This window comes from Populus nigra, chromosome 18 (assembly GCF_951802175.1).
Source record: "Populus nigra chromosome 18, ddPopNigr1.1, whole genome shotgun sequence".
NCBI lineage: Eukaryota > Viridiplantae > Streptophyta > Magnoliopsida > Malpighiales > Salicaceae > Populus > Populus nigra.
Window position 1 is genome coordinate 3,687,618 of NC_084869.1, and position 21,782 is coordinate 3,709,399.

The 21,782-nt window shown below is 35.0% G+C and overlaps 3 protein-coding genes across 3 annotated transcripts; 2 read left to right on the forward strand and 1 right to left on the reverse strand.

Moving 5' to 3' along the window:
- Positions 1-438: 438 nt before the first annotated feature.
- On the forward strand, positions 439-5,562 carry LOC133678568 (phosphoethanolamine N-methyltransferase 2-like). Its single transcript, XM_062100922.1, has 11 exons — positions 439-768; positions 948-1,201; positions 1,337-1,474; positions 2,434-2,577; positions 3,238-3,348; positions 3,437-3,578; positions 3,993-4,273; positions 4,635-4,796; positions 4,893-4,946; positions 5,044-5,118; positions 5,220-5,562. Exons 1-11 carry the CDS (start codon positions 756-758, stop codon positions 5,316-5,318), a joined length of 1,473 nt encoding a protein of 490 aa, XP_061956906.1. The 5' UTR covers positions 439-755; the 3' UTR covers positions 5,319-5,562.
- A 2,797-nt stretch (positions 5,563-8,359) lies between these two features.
- LOC133678415 (tubulin beta-5 chain-like) lies at positions 8,360-10,468 on the reverse strand. Its single transcript, XM_062100709.1, has 3 exons — positions 10,000-10,468; positions 9,525-9,794; positions 8,360-9,354 (listed from the first exon to the last, which is right to left on the reverse strand). The coding sequence occupies exons 1-3, from the start codon at positions 10,391-10,393 to the stop codon at positions 8,684-8,686; spliced, it is 1,335 nt and encodes a 444-aa protein (XP_061956693.1). The 5' UTR covers positions 10,394-10,468; the 3' UTR covers positions 8,360-8,683.
- Positions 10,469-18,354: 7,886 nt separating this feature from the next.
- LOC133677781 (WUSCHEL-related homeobox 1-like) lies at positions 18,355-21,402 on the forward strand. The gene is made up of 4 exons (XM_062099900.1): positions 18,355-19,154; positions 19,269-19,592; positions 19,814-19,890; positions 20,567-21,402. The coding sequence occupies exons 1-4, from the start codon at positions 18,959-18,961 to the stop codon at positions 21,131-21,133; spliced, it is 1,164 nt and encodes a 387-aa protein (XP_061955884.1). The 5' UTR covers positions 18,355-18,958; the 3' UTR covers positions 21,134-21,402.
- The last annotated feature ends 380 nt before the right edge of the window (positions 21,403-21,782 follow it).

The following is a 21,782-nucleotide window of genomic DNA, read 5'->3' on the forward strand; positions in this document are numbered from 1 at the left end:
AAATAAATTCTATTGAAATTATAAAAAATAATTATTAACTATCAAATTATTAACTTTTCAAATTTAAATCTTAAGTTGAATATTCAAAACAATTTATTCTTTTAAATAAATTAAATTAAGGTGTGATTTCACAATTTTGTGTAAAATGATTACATATTTTATAATCACATAAAAGATTTTTTTTATTTTATATTTGATAATAACACATCATTAGAAAAGCAGATATAAAAAAACCGACAAAAAAAAATGACTGTGGTAGGTGAGATACTAAAATAGTTATAGTAGTGGTATAATACTGTAATAAAGAAATACTAAAATAGTATATTAGTGGTATAATACTGTAATAAAGAAATACCAAAATAGTATAGTAGCGGTATAATACGATAATAAAGAAAAAAAATTAAACATGCAGTTAACTAGGAAAAAAAAAGGGGGCAAGGAGGAGGCAGCCACCTCTTCACCGTTTATCTCTATAAAAGCCCACACATACCTAGGTATCAGCAGATCCCAAACAGAGTATCCTGAGCGAGAGAGAGAGAGTTTGATTGCAGAGCAAATAGGTGGTGATGCAGCAGAAAGGCAGGGCTTGTAACCGTAGATCCAGGAGCTTTTCAAGATCTCGCATTGCCGTTGAGGGTTGGTAGTTAGCGTTTTCATCACCATCATCTCCTTTCAAAATCTTTTCTTTTTGAGAGAGATCCCCCTTCCTTTTCTTCATTATCTCTCTGCCTTGTTCAACAAAGTTCGTTTCAACAATGGCTGCTCATGGTAAAATGCCCTTCTTCTTTTTCTAATGTTTTTTCAAGAATCACTTATTTTTATTTTATCCGATTTCTTTGTTAGTCTTTCTGTCTTTGGAACTCGTTTTTTAGGATATTGTAGGTGTATATGTGCGTGCATTGTGTTGAGATTGGACTTATATTGGTTTTTTTTTGTGGGTTTGATAGTGGAAGAACGCGAGATTCAAAAGAAATATTGGATGGATAACATTTCTGATTTGAGTGTGAATGCGATGATGCTTGACTCCAAAGCATCTGAACTTGACAAGGAAGAGAGACCTGAGATACTTTCTCTGCTTCCACCCTATGAAGGAAAAACAGTTTTGGAACTTGGAGCTGGTATTGGCCGCTTCACTGGGGAATTGGCACAGAAGGCCAGCCAAGTTGTGGCTCTGGACTTCATTGAGAGTGCCATAAAAAAGGTGACTGTGGTCCTCCATATTCACAAAGAGCTTTTTGTTTGTGCTTGCTGAACTGGGCGTCTAATGTTTTATGCAATATTTCTGTTTGAGTTTTATCTGATTTTTTTTCCCATCTGTCGAATCTTCTGTTTGCAGAATGAAAATATTAATGGACACTATAAGAATGTCAAGTTTATGTGCGCTGATGTGACATCCCCAGATCTGAATTTTTCAGAGGGATCGGTGGATTTGATATTCTCAAATTGGCTTCTCATGTATCTTTCCGACAAGGAGGTGAACAGACTTGATCCTTATTCCTGCTTGTCTTGCTTAATTGTTGTTTTGATTACAGATTTGTTAGTAATTCATCTTAAGGCTTCTTGGAATTAGTGGTCAGTGCTTTGATGATCTTATTGGAGTCTGTCACTTACATTTGATGAAAGCTTGGTATGATTATGACTGTTGTTGCATCAATCTTTAAGTGAAATGCCCATAAATATCATGTGATTTTTCCCTGGCCTTTTATTTTCTCGATGCCTTCAACTGTTTGTTTTAAAACAATTATGAGAAATGCTTCCAAATCTTCTTTTACCAGACCTTGCTCTTCTGGGACCATAAATATGTAACACTCCTCCACCCTTGTATATTATGGAGATAATAGAATGCAAATATCTTCTTATTGACCTTTTGCAACTAAAATGGTACTCCTAATGCAGATAATCATTACATATCAACAGTAAGATCTGACCTTTTTAGTTTTAAAAGTGGTGATATAAATGTTTCCTTCCCTTCCCTTTCCATTTTTTTTTATTGTTGGTTGGTCGTAAGGTTCATTGGGTCTTGGACTACAAAATAGGGCAGCCTTCTCATTTTCTTTAAATCCTAACCACCCATTCCATGATTGGATGGAACCCAAAACCTGCAGGTAGAAGAAGTATCTAGTTAGATTTCCAAGATGTTTTCGAGTACTGGTCCATTGCTTCAATTTCTACTTACTTAGTATCAGAGTGTCCCTGCAGCGCTACTTTTTTTTTTTTTGGCAAATGATCTACTGGGTTGGTTCTGTTGGCTCACAATTTTCATTGTTCTAATGCTGCATTTCTATGTCATAGCTTTTGTATGCCTAACCTCATCCATGCTTACTAAGTATCTGGTGTATTCTTTGTGCTTGAAAGTTAGTGATCTCTAGTACTTTCTTTTTCTGCACTCTGATGGTGTCTTTATCTCTTGTATATTCCTAACATGGATTGCAGGTGGAGAATCTGGTTGAAAGGATGGTCAAATGGCTAAAGGTTGGGGGGTTCATTTTCTTTAGAGAGTCTTGTTTTCATCAATCTGGAGATTCCAAGCGAAAATACAACCCAACCCACTACCGTGAACCCAGATTCTACACAAAGGTTTGCTTCTTGTTCAAATTATTCCTTGAAAGGGCTCTGAATTTTTATTATCTGAATGTGATAAACTAGAAAATTATATTTATATCTGTTATAATATGGTTTGGTGGCTGGATATCATTTTATTTTCAGTTTTAAATAATCACTCTAAAATGGAATTTTAGTGCCATGTCAGCATATAGCATAAATCTATCTAGCATGTGAAAATTGGATTTGATTGATGATTGGACCCAAACTTGGGCTGTGTTAAATGATTTGATTTAAGTATTTCTGGTTGGACACATGGGTTTGATAACACCAGTCAGATTGGAATGTTTCTTGAACCAATACGATTCTTAGTTTCAGGAGGAAAATGAATGATGGATGATTCATCACGCCTGCTGTTCCAAAATTTATGTGATTCATGAATCATAATGCAGGGTTACTGCCACATGGAAGATCATTTTACAGTTAACATCTAGGTTTTAAGCAATAACTATCAAGATCTTCATCAAGTTTTGAAAAACTAATTATGAATACTTGGATAAAACATTATACATCTATGCATCATTCCATTTTCTTGGGATTGATTAATGCACACAAAAATGAATTGGTAGAACTATATAATATGTGATGGTAATTTATTTTTTAAAGTACCTGATACCTATTTATATTGTATTGCAGGTGTTTAAAGAATGCCATACATTTGATGGGTCTGGAAATTCTTTTGAGCTTTCTCTAATTGGCTGCAAATGCATTTCAGCTTATGTGAAAAACAAAAAGAACCAGAATCAGGCAATAAAACTGGATCCTTTTGGTTTTGTTTCCTTTGAGGCATAATTAAATGGGTTAATTGACAAGATGTTTTGCTTTGTCGGTGCAGATTTGTTGGATATGGAAGAAAGTCAGTTCAAATGATGATAAGGGGTTCCAGCGATTCTTAGATAATGTCCAATATAAATCTAATGGCATATTACGTTATGAACGCGTCTTTGGTCAAGGTTTTGTGAGCACAGGAGGAATGGGTATGCTACCTTTCTATTCTTTTTTTTCTCTTCTTCCCGGGGTGGGGGGGGGGGGGGTGGGGAGCTATAAGTTGCCCCTTTCCACTAATGCATTCATGCCCATAATGTCACAAGGAAACTAAGTTTGAATTTGCAACCTGAAAGCCAAGAACTTGAATAGACAACATGCTTCTATTATTTGCACTTTATGTATCCCTTCATTTATTGAGAAGACCATTGTAAATATCTTAAGTTTCTGGGAACTCTCTTAATTGTCTATTACACGAGTATTTTTATTTTTCAAAGACTTTAATGCAGGAATTCTTCCTTGCACATGTTCTTTATCAATATTAAAAGATTTATCAGATTAGTGCAATGATCTCTTATTCCTATTTCTGCATTACCGTTTCTAAATGAATATTTGTATCTGAGCAGAGACAACCAAAGAATTTGTGGAAAAGCTGGATCTTAAGCCTGGCCAGAAAGTCCTAGATGTTGGCTGTGGGATTGGGGGAGGTGACTTTTACATGGCTGAGAACTTTGAAGTGGAGGTTGTAGGCATTGACCTCTCCATAAATATGATTTCATTTGCCCTTGAACGTGCCATTGGACTCAAATGCTCTGTTGAGTTTGAAGTTGCTGATTGCACTACGAAGACATATCCTGACAATACTTTTGATGTTATCTACAGCCGGGACACCATTTTGCACATTCAAGTAAGTTCTCAGATGTTTCTGCCAATTAGGTTTTGATATATTGAGATTGGAGAGTTGTGTCTTTCTTTGGTAGTGCATAGGTTTCGTTCTGTTTTGTTGGTATTGGTCAGTTTGTGGCGCCGCATTGAGTGCTGTTTCCTGGAAATAATTTTTCCACTCCGTTATCTTTGTTCTTGAAAAATAGAAGCTCTTTGACCTGCAAAAAGCTGATTTATGTTGAAGCTTTTTATATTACCTGTGATATGAGAAATCCATTACAATTTTCACATGGTGCTTAACTAGCTGTGTTGTCAGAAGCTGTCTATTTGACTGTACAATCCCATCCTTATTTATTTTTACTTAATGGACTACCATGTTTCAGGACAAACCTGCATTATTTAGATCTTTCTTCAAGTGGCTGAAGCCTGGAGGTAAAGTACTTATCAGTGATTACTGCAAGTGTGCTGGAACTCCATCACCAGAATTTGCAGAGTACATTAAACAGAGAGGATATGATCTTCATGATGTGAAAGCATATGGCCAGGTCTGTTTGCATCTAAAATAGTTTGTCATTGCCTGACATTGTGGTTTTTGGTTCCAAATCCTAAAAATGTCTTATCTTGTTATTGATGATCTACAGATGCTTAGGGATGCTGGTTTTGATGAGGTCATTGCGGAAGACCGAACTGATCAGGTGCTGCACAAATCAACCATAATCTTGTATCCTTTTTTATTTTTTCTGTGCTCTTTTGGCCTTTTAAATTTAACCTAATTTATTATTTCTGCCTCAGTTCAACCAAGTTCTGCTAAGGGAATTAAATGCTATAGAAAGGGAGAAGGATGAATTTATCCATGACTTCTCTGAAGTGAGTATACTGCATTCTGTAGTCCGGAAGTCTTGGTTGATTTTTCTTTAATTTTATACATCTCATTTTATACACTCCTCTTGATCATTATCGATTTCCAGGAAGACTATAATGATATAGTTGGTGGATGGAAGGCAAAGCTGATCAGGAGTTCATCTGGCGAGCAGCGATGGGGCCTGTTCGTCGCCAAGAAAAAATGATTCTTGGCTTCTGTAGCACGTTGCACTATCCATATTAAATAAGTGTCGTGGACACTAGTTGATCTTTTCTTCTTTTCTTCGCAGTTGAATGATCCCAGCCGATGTCTAATGTGTGAACTAGTTTACTGTACCTTCTTTTTTTTTTTTTTGTTGTCGTAATAATAATAGAACTATCCCATCTTTGGTCACAGGAGTTTTAACTTGCAAGATGTTCAATAAGATTGGATACCATCTTTCCTGAGTTTATGAAGTTTATTTATACTAATGGTATATTTTAGCTGCGGGATATGTTCCTATGTATATTATTCATCCAGTTCAAGCTTGCCAGCAATATCATTTAATTCGAGACAGTTTGGTCCACTTGGATCTGGTTGTCTCCAGTTAATCACTCATAGCGCATGTCAGCTTGGGCGAGGAAAATGAACATGCTTTAACCAGGATCATGGGGACGGTATTGATGCATTACACGTTACTGCGAAGAAATATCTGCAACTAAATTCGTGTAATCAACCTTCAATAAAGAGCCCATAGTTTGCATGTATAATATGGAAAAGTTCTGAATTGTTTCTCTTTTCTGAAGCCTGGGGCAAAATTTTATGATGGGCTGTATGCAATCAAGTTCAAGGCAGCAAAATGCCTTCAGAATGATGTGGATCTTGGTTTTTTCCTGCACTGAGGAAAATATATACATTGCTGCTGACTATTATCGACGCGTATACAATATTTGTCAGCCATTCTCAAGTCTCTGTAAAAGCAAACATTATGTCATGAACTTAAGGAAGATTCTTGTTGATCATTTGAACTTGTCAGTTATGTGAGCTGACAACAACTGGAGAAGTTGAGAGACTGCCCTGTGGTTTTGTCTTGTCCAGAAGCAGAAGATCACGTTTCTGTTCTTTCTATCCAGCCTTCACAGATTTGTAAGGAGTTTAGGTATCAAGGATCACAGTCCATGGCAAACTAGGATTTTAGTATCTGGCCTGATGTGGGCTGGTGAACCTAGTAGATCATCTATCAGTTTCTATACTGCTAAGGAAAACTGAAATAGATTGATATAGTTTAGATGAAACACTCAACAAGCACAAGAGCAGCCCCGATCCATCCAGCAAAACCAGCACCACATAGTGGATCGAGCCCATAAACTATGGCTGAAACATCACGCACGGCAGCAGTCTGTATGAATAAATGCAGTGGACTTAAGGGCCAATCCAAAAACAAGCAAATAGACATCGAATGCTTCAAACAAGAGCAAATTTTCAAGTAGCCATACGCCTGCAATTATATTGAAGGTGGAATTAGAAACAACCTATATCAGATTCAGCAAACTGTGCAAGAGAATAGAATAAAGTACCTCTACCCATAAGCATAATCCAGTTGAGAATGCACCCGTATGAAGAGCAGGTATCCACGGAAAGGCAACAAACCAATGCCATAGCATTTTGGTCAAGCTCTAGGTCGCCATCTCTGATTTTGAAATTTGTTAAAGGACAAAATTATTTTAAATCAAAAGTTTAGGGTTAATGTAGGGTTAATCGAAAGAAATTAAGAGATAGATGATCAAATTGAATTTTGACCAAAATCCCTAATTTAAGGTCCAAAACAATGCTGTTTGTAAATAGTAAAAAAAAAAGAAGATGATATCGTCTGATTACTATTTATTGTCTTCTTCTTTTGACCCGAAAAAGCTATCTAGATGATTACTTTTCAAATGCATTTAACGTTTCATCTCTCAACCAAACTAAACCAAACATACACTACTATGATGAGTTGATATTGTACTACACCCCAGAGTAGGTCATGCCGGCCAATTGCCCCTATAGCTACTGCGGCGTCGTCCCAAAGTTGATTCGATCTGGAATGATCCCAACCCGTCCAACCTTTAGCATCTAATTTTGGCAGTTCATGATGACATTGAACCAACGGTTGGGATCATTCCAGATCGAATCAAGAGACAAGATTTGACACCAGTAAAGAAAATATATTCCTCTTCCACCCTCGATAAATAGGGGTGAATTCCATGCCCTAGAGAGGAAGAAAATTGATTCCAAAGTTGGCCAAAAACCAGTCATCCTACTGTTTTCATCTTTTTTCTCTCATCGTTAGTTTCCCCCACCTCCTTCGTCGAGTCATCATTGCCTCCTACACCAACAGCTCCACCATGAGCTGCCAACACGATCACCAATCGGCCACCCTTGCATCTGAGATAGCCACCGCGAGCTCCTTTCTCTCTCCTCTGCAAGTTTCTTCTCCCTCCTCTAATAGCTAACGCCGGCTACAATCTCTTCCACTAATACCTCTTGAACCACCAGCTAAACCTCCTGATCACAGCTGAAACTCTTACGTCAAGTGAGCTTCTCCTCCTTCCATCCTTCTCTTCTCCCTGCAACCTGCAACCATTTTAATTGCATGCAGAGCGTGAATTACTGTTCATATTCTACAATATAATTAGCTGTTGGCGGTGGGCTGGACCTAATTCAGCTCAGCCCAAATTGATGGGCTGGGTCCAGCCCATCTAAAATAAAAAAAAGGACTAGATTCGTTGGGCCGATATCAGCTCAACCCTTTTGGGCCGCTAGTCGGCCCGAACTGGCTGGGATTGGCCCAACCTAATGTTGGATAACTATAATATGCTAGGTTGTAACCCCAAAACCTCAATTATAATATTATAATTAAATCCACAACTTTTTTTTCTTCCAAACAATACCTCTCAAAGGAATTTTAAAGCGTGTGAGCCGGACATCGCCCCGCGACATTGCTGCTATGATTTTCTCGGGGGAAACTGGAAAGTATCTACTTATCCAACATGTATGTGTTTTGTATTTCCATGTGTGAGACATGATACATATGGGATTTGTCGTGAAGGAAGGTCAAATGCTGACGGGGTGTCAAAAACTCCCCAAACCAATAATGTCGAATTTCTGAATTTCTAGAAAAATTCTGTCTTGGTCAGAACTTGGCAACAAAAAATGCACAGGGATCTAGCAGGATATGAGACTGGTTAATTGATGAAAGCAAACAAAGGTATTTTGAAATGTAGATGCTTGAGTTGAAGAATCTAGGCAAAATCATCACCTAGTTCTACATTTTTCTAATCAAAGTAAGTTGTAAACAAAAAAACACAGAAGTCTGAGACTGATCATACAAGAGGCTTTATGCCTTGTTCTGTTAAAGCAAGTTACTAGAGTGGCTTAAGCAGAGCAGCACTGCAGCAATGCCTTCGTTCTTATAGAGAGAGCCATTCCTAGGGCTCGTTTAAATCAGAAAAATATTCACTATCATCGTCATAAGACTTCAAATGAGAAAACAAAAACCTATCGATTTACTGCAGAACGTAACATATGAAGCAGCAAAATAACCGAACACCTTCAGTTTTCAACTCCATCCTCCTCCTCATACTCAATTTCTTCTTCAGCAGTGGCATCCTGGTACTGTTGGTACTCGGCCACAAGATCATTCATATTGCTCTCAGCTTCAGTGAACTCCATTTCATCCATTCCTTCCCCTGTGTACCAGTGCAAGAAGGCCTTTCTCCTAAACATTGCCGTGAACTGCTCACTCACTCTCCTAAACATCTCCTGTATGGAAGTTGAATTGCCTATGAAAGTTGAAGCCATTGAAAGCCCATTTGGTGGGATATCACAGACACTAGACTTGACATTGTTTGGTATCCATTCCACAAAATAAGAGGAGTTTTTGTTCTGCGCATTGATCATTTGCTCATCGACTTCTTTGGTGCTCATTTTGCCTCTAAACATAGCTGATGCTGTGAGGTAACGCCCATGTCGAGGATCAGCTGCACACATCATGTTCTTGGCATCCCACATTTGTTGGGTCAGCTCAGGGACAGTGATAGAAAGGTACTGCTGTGATCCTCTAGATGTCAGAGGAGCAAACCCCACCATGAAGAAGTGAAGCCTCGGAAACGGGATTAAGTTCACAGCTAGTTTTCTCAGGTCTGAGTTAAGCTGACCCGGAAAGCGCAAGCAACAAGTAACACCACTCATTGTTCCTGAAATCAGATGATTCAAGTCTCCAACTGTAAAAAAAGAAACAAAAACTATTCATCAAAGGAAGTTTCAAAGAGAAATCATTGGTTTAAAATGGTCAAAAACCAAACCCAAAATTACAAGTCTTATTTGGTTGCATGAATTTCAAACCACTCTATTGCTTTATGACCAAGATTCAGTAATATTGTAACCTACTCACAGCTTGGGGTAGTGAGCTTGAGAGTCCTGAAGCAAATATCATAGAGTGCTTCATTATCAAGAACCATACATTCGTCAGCATTCTCCACCAGTTGATGAACAGAGAGGGTAGCATTGTATGGCTCCACAACCGTGTCTGACACTTTGGGAGATGGGAACACAGAGAATGTGAGCATCATTCTATCTGGATACTCTTCTCTGATTTTTGAGATGAGCAAAGTTCCCATTCCAGACCCAGTGCCTCCTCCTAGGGAATGACATACTTGAAATCCTGCGTTGATCAGGAAAACGGTTAATATACTTTTTCGTCCACAGAAATTATACTGAAAGAAATTCCATTGAATTTTTCAGGGGAAATGCTGGTCTAATCTATCAGGATTATGAGCAATTTAGTATCCTAGTAATCTCCGACAAACAGCAACATAGGATTATTAAACAACAAATTTGCTTCTAAATTTTATGTCAAGCAAACTTACCTTGTAAGCAGTCACAATTCTCAGCCTCTTTCCTGACAACATCAAGGACTGAATCAATCAGCTCAGCACCCTCAGTGTAATGGCCTTTAGCCCAATTGTTTCCTGCCCCAGATTGCCCAAAAACGAAGTTATCAGGCCGGAAAATCTGCCCATATGGACCGGTCTTGATACTGTCCATAGTGCCAGGCTCAAGGTCCATAAGCACACCCCGTGGCACATACCGGCCGTTACTAACCTCATTGTAATATACATTCACTCTCTCTAGCTGTAACTCCGAATTTCCGACGTACCGGCCGGTGGGATCAATGCCATGCTCATCACAGACCACCTCCCAGAATTTTGATCCAATTTGGTTCCCGCATTGCCCTCCTTGAATGTGAAGAATTTCACGCATACTGGCCTAAGAGGATGTTTGCAGTCCAAGGGCAAAATGGGCACAAGATGTAGATATTATAACAGACAACTCTCTCTCTCCAGGGGGGCTTGAAATGAAGAAGGGGTCGCGGTGGCCTAGTGGTAAGAGCTTGGGACTAAGGGGTTTGCTCCCTCTTAGGTCTCAGGTTCAAACCCTATGGCTGCTCATATGATGGCCACTGGAGGCTTACATGGTCGTTAACTTTAGGACCCGTGGGATTAGTCGAGGTGCGCGCAAGCTGGCCCGGACACCCACGATAATCAAAAAAGAAGAAGGGGTCGTGGTGGGTATTTGTACTTGGACAACAAAACGATCCTCCTCGTGGATCTTTGAAAATTACAAGATTGTCCCTGGCTTGTGATGTTGAGATGAAGGGTGGGGATTGAGTTTTTGGTACATGATCGGATGGTTGAGGATTGTCCGTCTGTCTAAAGATGACTTACGTGTTGTCCACTAATATGGGGATCTATTGTGTGAATCGCTGCCACTTGTCGGTGCAGCCTGCAGCGTTGCCGCCTCAACAGGGCTGAAGTTTGTTATTTTGGTAGGAAATGGAGAATGCACAGTTGATCTTGTAGATAATGGCTTCGGTATCATCTGTTTCTCGTGCTTCATAATAATACCTTGAGGATCAATGATCTAATAAAAAAAAAACACTTCAATTGTTTTTATAGAATTTAAAACTGACATGACCAAGAAAAATCCAAATATAAATAGAAAAATAATTAAAACGAAAAAAATATCTCTTGGATCTCTTTTGAAAGCTTTAAACCATGACTAGTTATACCGAGATGTTAAGTTATGATTGTTTTGTTAAAACTTTGCGTTACATGAATACCATATTAATTATCTTATTATAAATATATTTAGAGTAAAATACTAAGTTAAAATGACATTATACAATATATTAAAAAAACTCAGTGTTCTTATTATTGTTTATTTTGATATAAACTTTGTGGACTGGAACAATATAATAATAGAATTGTTCTTGTCATAAAGAGTTGCAAAAACTAAAAGAAGTGGATGGGGTTATCTTTTTATTGGAATGTATTTATTATTAAAGAAATGGTTTAAAAAAAAACAGTTAATGCTGATTTTGATAGGACATGGTGGAGCTACAGGGCCTAAATTACAGACATCTTATACCAGAACTATCATACCCTGGACACTAGAGCCAGACCAATGTATCTAGCTGCATATCTAGACATGTAGGTTTTATTAACTAATTATAACTAAAAGTGTGCTAAGTGTTTAACCTAGTTTGTCCAAAATTGTTTCTGCCCTGAAGAATCTGAGGCCAACATTACCAGGACATCGATCCCTGTTTAGTGATTCAGTCAAGCATGGCTTAATTCTTTCCATTTCTCGATAGCTTTGTAGGGCTTGATGAGCACCTGCGTTTTTCATTCATTAAACATCAAACCATAGCATTTAAGAACAACGTTAGCGAAAGCCAAGCATAAAACAGTTGCGCGTACTGCCAAGGAAGGGGACGAATTCACAAGCATAAAACATATTTTCTTCAAAATTTTCACCTCGTACCAAACACAATCTTAAAAACTTTCAAAATAATATGTACCATGGTTATAAAATCTGGACTCGTATGGCGGTTCACTCTAGAATTTAGATTACTCTGGCTTTCATTAAAAAAAAATATTGATTCAACGTAATCTAGTAAAAACAAAAAAGTTAATTAGTAATCGGATAAAAAATGTATTAACATAATCATCAAATAGGTGGTTCAATGATAAAAAATTAAAACTAAAAAATTTATTTCGCTTATGATTTCGAGTTCGAGCTCTATGATTGCTAATATTGAAGGCCATTGAAGGCTTATCTAAATGTTAATTTCAGGACCTGTAGGGATTAGTCGAGATACATATAAGTTAGTCTAAACACATAACGTGAATAAAAAAAAACTTGTTAAGATTTTTTTATTTAATTTTTTTTAAAAATAATATCATTTTGATTTTTTCTCTTTTCATTGTTTGGGCCTTATCTATAGGGCTACACTTTATTCAATATGAGAGTCCATATTAGAGCCACGGCTAGAGTCCAAGTTGCTCGTGTTGGGCTTCTAATATTTTAAAAATATTCAACGCAAGCCCACCTCATTCCTCATTCTTCAAGACCATACCATCAATCCACTAGATTTCGTCTCAAAGCCTACTTCCTTTTAATTACAATCCGCTTGGAACCTCGAGATTTGGCTAGAATTGATTTCACTTTTTTTTAGTGTATGTTCTTTATTTTGATGGAAGAGTTTCCAAAAGTAATTTTTAATAATTTTTTAAAATATTTTTACCATCAATATATTAAAATCATAAAAAAAATATTATAAAAAACAAGAATTTGATATTGATTTTCAAAAACATTTAAATGCACTTTGAAAAAGAATTTAAAAATACTATTAAAATCTCAAACACCATTGCTAAATCTTATGTTTAAAGCTAACTCTTCATTGAAGAATTAATTTCAAAATTTTAAAAATCCAAAATTTCAAAATCACACCCAAACAGGTTCGATGATTTGCTTAGAATTCCAAACTATGAGCTATGTCTCCATAATGTTCCTAAGAGTTGTTACATATATAAAATTGCATGTCCTGATCAAAACATCTCCCCCACCCTACAAAGTTCCCAAGGGGCTCCAATAGAAAGGGATACAAGTATGAATTTTAATTTCAAATCAATTTAATATTGAGAAATTAAATTAAAAAATAAAAAAATAAGTGAAAAAATGACATGAGTTAACACGGGTTAATCTGTCAAACCTGAATCAAGAGACATAGATAACTTCATATAAAGCAAATAAAAAAACTATAAATTTTAATTTTAAATAAACTAAATGTTAAATAATGAAATTGAAAAAATAATATTCAATTAAAAAAAACAAAAAAACCCAAGTCAACCTGACTAAACAATAAAACTCGCGATCTAGGTTATGAAACCGTGATAACCCTATATAAAACAAATCAAAAAATAATTACGAAACTCAATTCCCGATCAACTCAATGTTGAAGGATGGAGTTGAGAAAAAATTAGTTAAAAAAACAAAAAAAAATAACCCGAGTTAACAAGTTTAACTCGCAAAACTCATAACTCAGGTTATGAGATCAAGAAACTTTATAGAAAGCAAATTAAAATAAATCATAGAAACTAATACCCTATAAATCTAATAAGTGTATATATATATATATATATATATATATATATATATATATAAAAGAGTTCTAATTTTCTTTGAAATTTTGAGAACAAAAAAAAAAAAGAGGCTTTTAACTATCCATTGCTACGTACAAAAGTCAATTCCTTTTAGTATATTTTAATAAATAGGTGGGTAGAAGAGAAAAATAAAAGAAATGTTAAATAAAAAAAAGGAAGAGAAGTGAGTAGGGGCGGAGCTAGGATTATTTATTAGGGGAGACCAAATTAATATAACAAGACATAATATTTTTTAATTTATTATACATAAGTTATAAAATAAATACAAATATATAATGATCTTTGCACAAGGTAAAAGATTTTGAGCAATACCAAATTGAATTAAAGTGATGAAGTTAATTTCATCTTCATCGTGAAAAAAAAATTGGTAATTTTGGTGATTCTACTAAAAACAAAACATAAAAAAATATAATCAAGATAAACCAATAAAATATATCTAATTAATTAGAAAAAAAATCATTATAACAAGAATTCAATAATAAATTTGATAAAACTAGCAGATTCGAGCAAAAAAATAAAAGGAAGCTAAAATAATAGAATTATGAAAAAATCTCATCAAATTCTTAATAAACATCTCAGAACAAGATAAAATAAATTTTAAATTTGAGGTTAATGATGCTCAATTACCTTGATTTGTTTGATAAAAAAAATTAATTAATAGCACTTTGCTTCAATCTTTTTGTTTGCTATTTATATTTTTAATTTTGTATTTTATCTTTTATATAAGGGCTGCAATTAGAAAAAAAAAAGGGTAAAATCCATTAAGTTAAAAAAGTTATTTATAACTTCATATTTTTTCTTTTCATGTCCACGTAGATAATTTTAAAGTCAATGAACTACAAATATATTTACCATTAGAAGGCCCACCTATTTAAATATCCCATCTTCTTACACTATTACTAAGAACAAAAAAAAACCTATAGAATTAATCATCACAATTTTTTTTTACAGGGACTCGGGCCCCTGCTTGCCTCCCTTTGATTCCGCCCCTGTAAGTGAGTACACAAAGTTTCGGGCAGAGGAAAGAGTTCTAGCATATCTCTAAATATCTGTCAGCCTGTAAGAAAATTGGTTCATTTTTTTTTGTGTAAATCTTATTATTACCTGTGATTTATACGACGATAATATGATAATATTACAAAATTTTGTCTATCTTGTTATTTTGTGAATGTTAAGATTAAATTCAACCATTTCATGCAAAGAAATTAAATTAGAAATCAAATGAATTGAACTTCAAGTTTTACATAACATAAAATTGCTTGTTAAAGCAATATAGTAGAACGTAGTTGAAACTGTGTTTTTTTAAATATTTTTTTTATTAAAAATTATTTTTTATTTTTAAATAATTTTGATATATTATTTTAAAATTATTTTTTAAAAAATAAAAAATATATTATTTTAATATATTTTTTTTAAAAAAAATATTTTAAATCATAACTCCTCCTACCGACAATTCTAAAAACATCAAGTAATGTAAGAATGAAAAAAAAAAAAAAAAGAGAGAGAATGGACCACACCATCGTACTATCTACGCGCCACCCCACGTTCACACGCCTTTCTTAGGTTTTATGCTTGAGACAGAGAAAGCATGTACCCTAGCATGGTCCCTTAGCATGTACCTAGCTAGCCTATTGCATAGAATTTGAAATTCCATTTGCAAGGATTAAAAATTAATAAATTGGGATTTAAGAAAATAAAAATATATTTTTAAAAATAATCTTCATAGAACCAGTGACGAAATTAAAACAGAATATTCTACCACTAATTCCAGTGCTGAGATTCTTGGAAAATCAAAATCAAAATTTATATTTCAGCCGCAAATTCCTGTATTTGCATGCATTTGTCAGTTTTGTTGATAGAAAGGCATTTAAAAAAAAAACATATGTTCAACATAAGAATTATGGTTGATTAATTTTTTATTAAAAATTTAATTGAGAATTTTACGGAAACACAAGTATGTTTTGAGAAAATTATATAAGTAATTTACAATAAAAAATAATAATAGAGATATTTACTTTCTTTGAATATCATCATGAGTAATTTTTTCTTTCATGAACAAATTGTATGTCAGGTTCATTAATAATTATTAGTAAAACAATCACTAATATCACCATAACAAGCTATAAGCTTATTTTGAAAATTATGGAACAACCAAAAACAGTTTTTTCAATATCATCTTATTAATTTTATTTAAAAGAAATTATTGTAAAATAAAAAAACCAAAAAAAAGGAAAGAGAGAAAAGAGAAAGAGGTCTTTAAGAACTAGCTTAAATAGGTTTTACTTGGCTTCAAAGAAAAACACCCAAGCGCATCCAGAACGATATGTCATATGTCATCCACTTGGATATACATCATGTCATTCATCGATAAAAATTATTTAAAATATAATTATACCCAATTGCATAGTAAATTATAGATTACAACATTTCTTTGAACATATAAAAATATTCCTAAATTATGAAAAGTCACATTCTTTATAATCCACGTCGAATTTGTTTGTTTTCTCAAGTTTAAGTGCATATAAAAATTATTTACAAGACATTGATTGGTTTCACAAAATGCGATCAGTATTCAAATTCTTCGTGTTTGATATCAATTCTACCTCTAATACTAAATGCAGAATGATCAATGCAATACGGAAGGTGGAATAATTTTGGATAAATCAAGTGTGCATACAATTGATGATCAAATTGATTTTAAGAATATACGGGCAAGGGAGGGGAAAAAAAGACATTTACATGACAAAATGGTTTACTATATAGTGCTAATTAAGGCCAAACGGAGAGACTTCGCCATTGATTTTGGGTAATATATTTCTTACAAAAGTTTCCTCGAAGACCCAAATGATTTCACTACTCTAACTGGGGATCTCTTTGTAGTTTTTGCTAGTTTTCGCACAGTTCGAAATTAAGAGCACTTCCCCTCAAATCAAGAGCCAAGTAATGAGGAAGACACAAAAATGTAAAACAGTGGTTCTTGATTCGAGTGTCTGGTTACTAGTTTAAATTAGTCGAAGCCATGGAAATATTGCTATGGCCTACGAGCTAGTAACTTGAAGGGAGTGCAAATGAAATTCTCGCTGCTCTATCTGAAGCTCTAAAGGAAGGTTTGACGTGAAATTACAGACAGAAGTCAACCTTATCCTGCATGCGTTTAACTAGGGAAGAATGTGTAGCTTAGAATATACTTCTCTCTCTGCTAGGGATGGATCTGTTTATAGCTAAAGGTACAGTGTGTTTAGGGTTCCAGACATTAGATCTATAGAATCATTTTTTATTAGGTATCATTTACGTACTCTCTTGATATATTATTTGATTAATTCACCTTCATTCATTTCCTTCATGAATGCTTGCTAGGGTTTCGTGAACAAAAAATGGCTTTTTGACTCACTTTTTAGAAACAAAGCTGTGGCAATAATTACGCAATAATGATGATATCCGAATTTCAATAAGGACAAAAGAGTTTCCAACCATCCACTTCAATGGAATGATTCCATCATAATGATGATTTCATTATGATGATTTCATTTATAATGAAAGGAAGAGAGGATACATAGACATGGCAGGAGGGAGAGGGATAATTCCAAAATGAGGGACAGTAGCTGTGGGAGCACGTAAAAGTGTAACATCATTCTAGCTATAAGAGCATCTCCCAAGTGTCAAATTGATAGTATATATATTTTTTTAATAGTATGAATATAATTTTTTTCATGTGCAAGATAAAAAATTATTTAGAATAGCACATTGTATTTTAATATATTTAATACATAATTATTTTAATAATTTGATATGACCCGGTTAATTACTTGACAAGTTTAAAAACAATCCGAACGATTCTTAATTAATTTAATTTAGGTGGGCTTGTCAAACTCATGATATAGATCTTAAGATTAAAATAATTTTATAAAAACCAAACAAAAAAAAATATAGATTTAAAAAAAATCAAAGGAAAAAAAAAATTATGAAAAAAAAACACATTATATTTTAATGAATGGTGTTTTAGTATTTTTGCAGACATATATAAATAACATTCTTTTAAGAGAAATGATAAAATAATATTTTATTTACCACTCTCAATATATAAAATAAATATTGAAGAGCTAAAACAATATTTTAATATATATATTTTTTTATTTTTACCTCTTCATTGGAGATGCTCTAACATAACCCTTACTCATGTGCTACACAATCAAACAAAGAAACAAACGTTAGTGTTGAAATTTTTGAAAATATACATGTGAACGGACAACTAGGAATGGATGGGACTGTAAGAAATGTGGTGAGTCGGCAAAAAATGTACAAAACAAGAGACAATTCATGATCTATATATGTCTCTATTGCAAATTATACAATGGGCATATAATATATGTACAAAAAGAGGGAAAGAGAGAGATCATTGAGGGTTGTAGCTAGGGTTAGTAGAGAAAACGTAGACAAAGGAAAGGGCGAGGGAGGCAGGAGGAGGAGAGGGGCAGTTCGGATTTAGAACAAATGTGAAAGGCACGAGACATGAGGAGAATAATAAATGAGAGGTAAAGAAAGGGTGACGAGGCTTATGATAACCCTCATGATCGTCACGTCGATTTCAGTCGATAGTCCCAATAATCCTCCCAGAATTCCACGCTTCTTCTCTCAGCTTTTTTGGCTTTTCTCCTCCCCGCTCTTCTACTACTACACCATAGTATATTACTTTCTCGCACTTGAAAACACAAAAAAATAGTGTTTCTATTTCTCACTCTAGCTAAAATATAGCATGGTAAACTTCATGTCTTGCTCTCACTTTTGTTTTTGTTTCATAATAAACCAATACTTATAAAACTCATTTCCTTGCCTATCTCTTTGTACGTACATGTAGATGTGTAATGATCAATCCACATCTCTTCAAAGTACTGAAACTCAAATTCTGCTCAATTCAGTGTTTTTTTTTTAAGAGAAATTAATTACTTCATTACTATTTCTTGATCAGCAGCTGATCACTCCCTACATTTTCAACTAGCTAGGGCAACACCCTTTACTATATATGAACAACATCGATCTATTCCCTATATTGTAGAGGTAGGAGCAACATTTCTTGGGTCACCTCTAGCTCTATACTATTCTTGCATGCTCCTTTCCTGTTCCTGCTAAACCAACACCATATTTTTCAGCCCCATCATCTCAACACGCATTTCCTTTTGAGGAAAGGAGTGCGAGGGGATCTTTAAAAGAATCTACTTTACTCCTCTTCTTCTGGTTTCACTATCCAGTTCTATCGCTAAATCTTTCCATTCAGTTCTCTTTAACCCTACTCCTATTTGTCCTTCAAGGTTGTATTACGAAAATGTGGATGATGGGTTACAATGATAGTGGTGACTTCGACATGCCAGATTCTTTCAATGACAGGAAGCTTAAGACTCTAGTTCCGAGGCCACTTCCCTCCACAAACAACACTTCAACTGCATCTGGTCATCCTTGCCCTGGCAGCCGTCTTCATAGTACCGATTTTCTTGCTCTAAATCAGTACCATCTGGGACTGGGTATGCATCTTTCTTTTCTTTTATCTCTCTCCCTTTAATTAGGTGTGATCAGTTCCTGATTGAAAGTGCGTTAAGATATTGGGAAATGTTTGTTCTTCATTTTTGCTTTTGTAGCAAGTATGGTTGATCAAAGCATAAGAGAGTTCAACACACAGCCAGTTGTAATGAGCTCAAGATGGAATCCAACACCAGAACAGTTAAGGACCCTCGAAGAGTTGTATCGAAGAGGGACTAGAACACCCTCAACTGACCAGATTCAAGACATAACTGCACAGCTTCGTAGATATGGAAGAATTGAAGGAAAGAATGTGTTCTACTGGTTTCAAAACCACAAGGCGAGAGAAAGGCAAAAACATCGACGTCAAATGGAATCTGATTCTCTTGATGAGCATCAGCAAAATGGACATGGTGTTGAAATGTTTGAAAGGAAAGAACCAGGTAAAAAGACTCCAATATAAACAACCCTTTCTAGAGTTATCCCCAATCTTGGCTTGAAAAAGAGAGAAATGTTTGATATGTATGGCTTTTTGTGAATTCCTTTTTGTTGTTATTTAGAGAAGTTTGAGATCATCTATGTATTGCTTCTTAGCATTCCAATTGTTGGTTTTAGAGAGAGATGTAAAGTTTTGTATTCTTTTTGTTTTTCCTTATGTCTACAGGAGCAAGTATGACAGGTTATGAAGGTGAACAGACCAGGAACTGGGCTCCCTCTACAAACTGCAGTACACTATCAGAGGTCTATTCTTTATCCTTTCTATGTAGCCTTCCTTTCTCTTTCTTCATAGAATAAGATTCTCTTTTTTCTTAATTTAAGTATATCTTTAATCTCGAATAAGGAACACAATACAAACAATCAAGAAGGTTTAATAATGTCGTTATGATTAGAAGTGCATTTTTTTATATTTTCTTTTAGGTTTTTAGAGTTTAAAAAGATTGTGTAGAGAGATTAGCAAAGGGAATTGAAGAAAACAACAAAAAGCTCTGTTTGTTGGGAAATGAAAAGGGTTTAAAAGCTGCATTCTTTCCTTTCTGCCGGGGCTGCTGTTAAAAGACTAGCTGGGTTTTTGGGTCTTGTGCTTATCAAGCATTTAAGGCATTGTTTTGGGCACCCATTTTTATTCCATTGAGTAAGTGAATCTATAAAACGCCAACCCTACTGGTAGGAACTTGGCTTCTCACACTCTTCATGAGCTCTGAATTTTTTTTTTTTTTTTTAAGTTGAGGTTTGAATTCCAGATATCCCAACATTGCTAGTAGCATGGATTCATGTGCAAACAACACAAGAGTTAAAAGAATAATGTTCAAACTTGTTGCATTATTCAAATTCTCTTTTGATAATAAGAGAATTCTTTCTTAGGAACAAGAAAATAAGAGAATTCATGTTTTGAATGGTACTCTTCATTAAATCTCAGGAATCTATTTCAATATCAAAGGCAACAAAAGCAGCAATGGCAGAGTACTATAGACCAGATGGATGGATCGAATTCGATGAAGGAGAAATATTGCAGCATAGAAGGAACCTCATAGAAAGGAATGCGAGGGAGATGATGCCGTTTTCTTGCCCATCTCCCACCCACCTATTAAACACTATATCTAGCGCTACTGCTACAACTATAGCTACTTCAAGTGCGTCAACACAAGGAGCGGCAACAGTAAGAACAATGGACCCAACAAAGCTCATGAACGCTCATGACCTCAACATCCTTATAGCACCTTACATAGAAAATTATGGGCATCATGGAGCCCGTATTAACCACTTCAATAACAGCGTCATCAACGAGGCAGATGAATATTGCAGAGATGGCAATGACGAATCTCAAACCCTTCAACTATTTCCTCTTCGTAGTGGCGGTAACGGAAACAATATTGAAAGAATTAACGAGAGAGAGACTGAGGTATCGGTTTCTGCTGCTGAAGCCTTGAATGCTAACGACTTCTCTCCTTGCCAGTTTTTCGAGTTCCTTCCACTGAGGATCTAATGACCAGCCAAAGCAAGACTTCTTATTTATATTTTCACTTTATGAGTAGTTTTCTATGCATGTAACATGATGGTGGTAGGGGTTCTGGGGTTTGGATATTGTAATGTTGTTGGAAAATGGGAAGTACTGTTTCTTGTTCAGAGATCAAGATGCTGCATTTCATGGCATTAGTGCAATGGTCCATGGAGGATGAAAAGGAAGGGGATTGCCTTAAAATGCATTTGGACCATGTATTAACGTTGAATCCATGAAGAAACATCATGTTGACAGGATAGCTAGCTAACTAGCCCTTGTTCGAGTAACTTAAATCATGTTGTTCGATTGTCTCGTAAGCTGAAAATCAAAATAGAGAGAGAGTGGGAGCTTCTTTCTTTCTTTCATGCATGCTACTTTTCCCTTGTACCTTGAAATTAGAGACGGGTAGCTGCCTTTTCTCCCTCTTATAATAACAAGACCAAAAGTAGAGTCAAATGCAGGCGTAACAGATTCTATTACCGAGTAAAAATGTGTGCATATACTACTCTATGTTTGTATTTCAATATATATATCACTTAGACTAATTTTACTATACACTAAACTAGTGGAATGAGGAAAAAAATCAATTGTCTTTGATTCGGGAATATTTCAGTCTTTTTACATTACATATTAG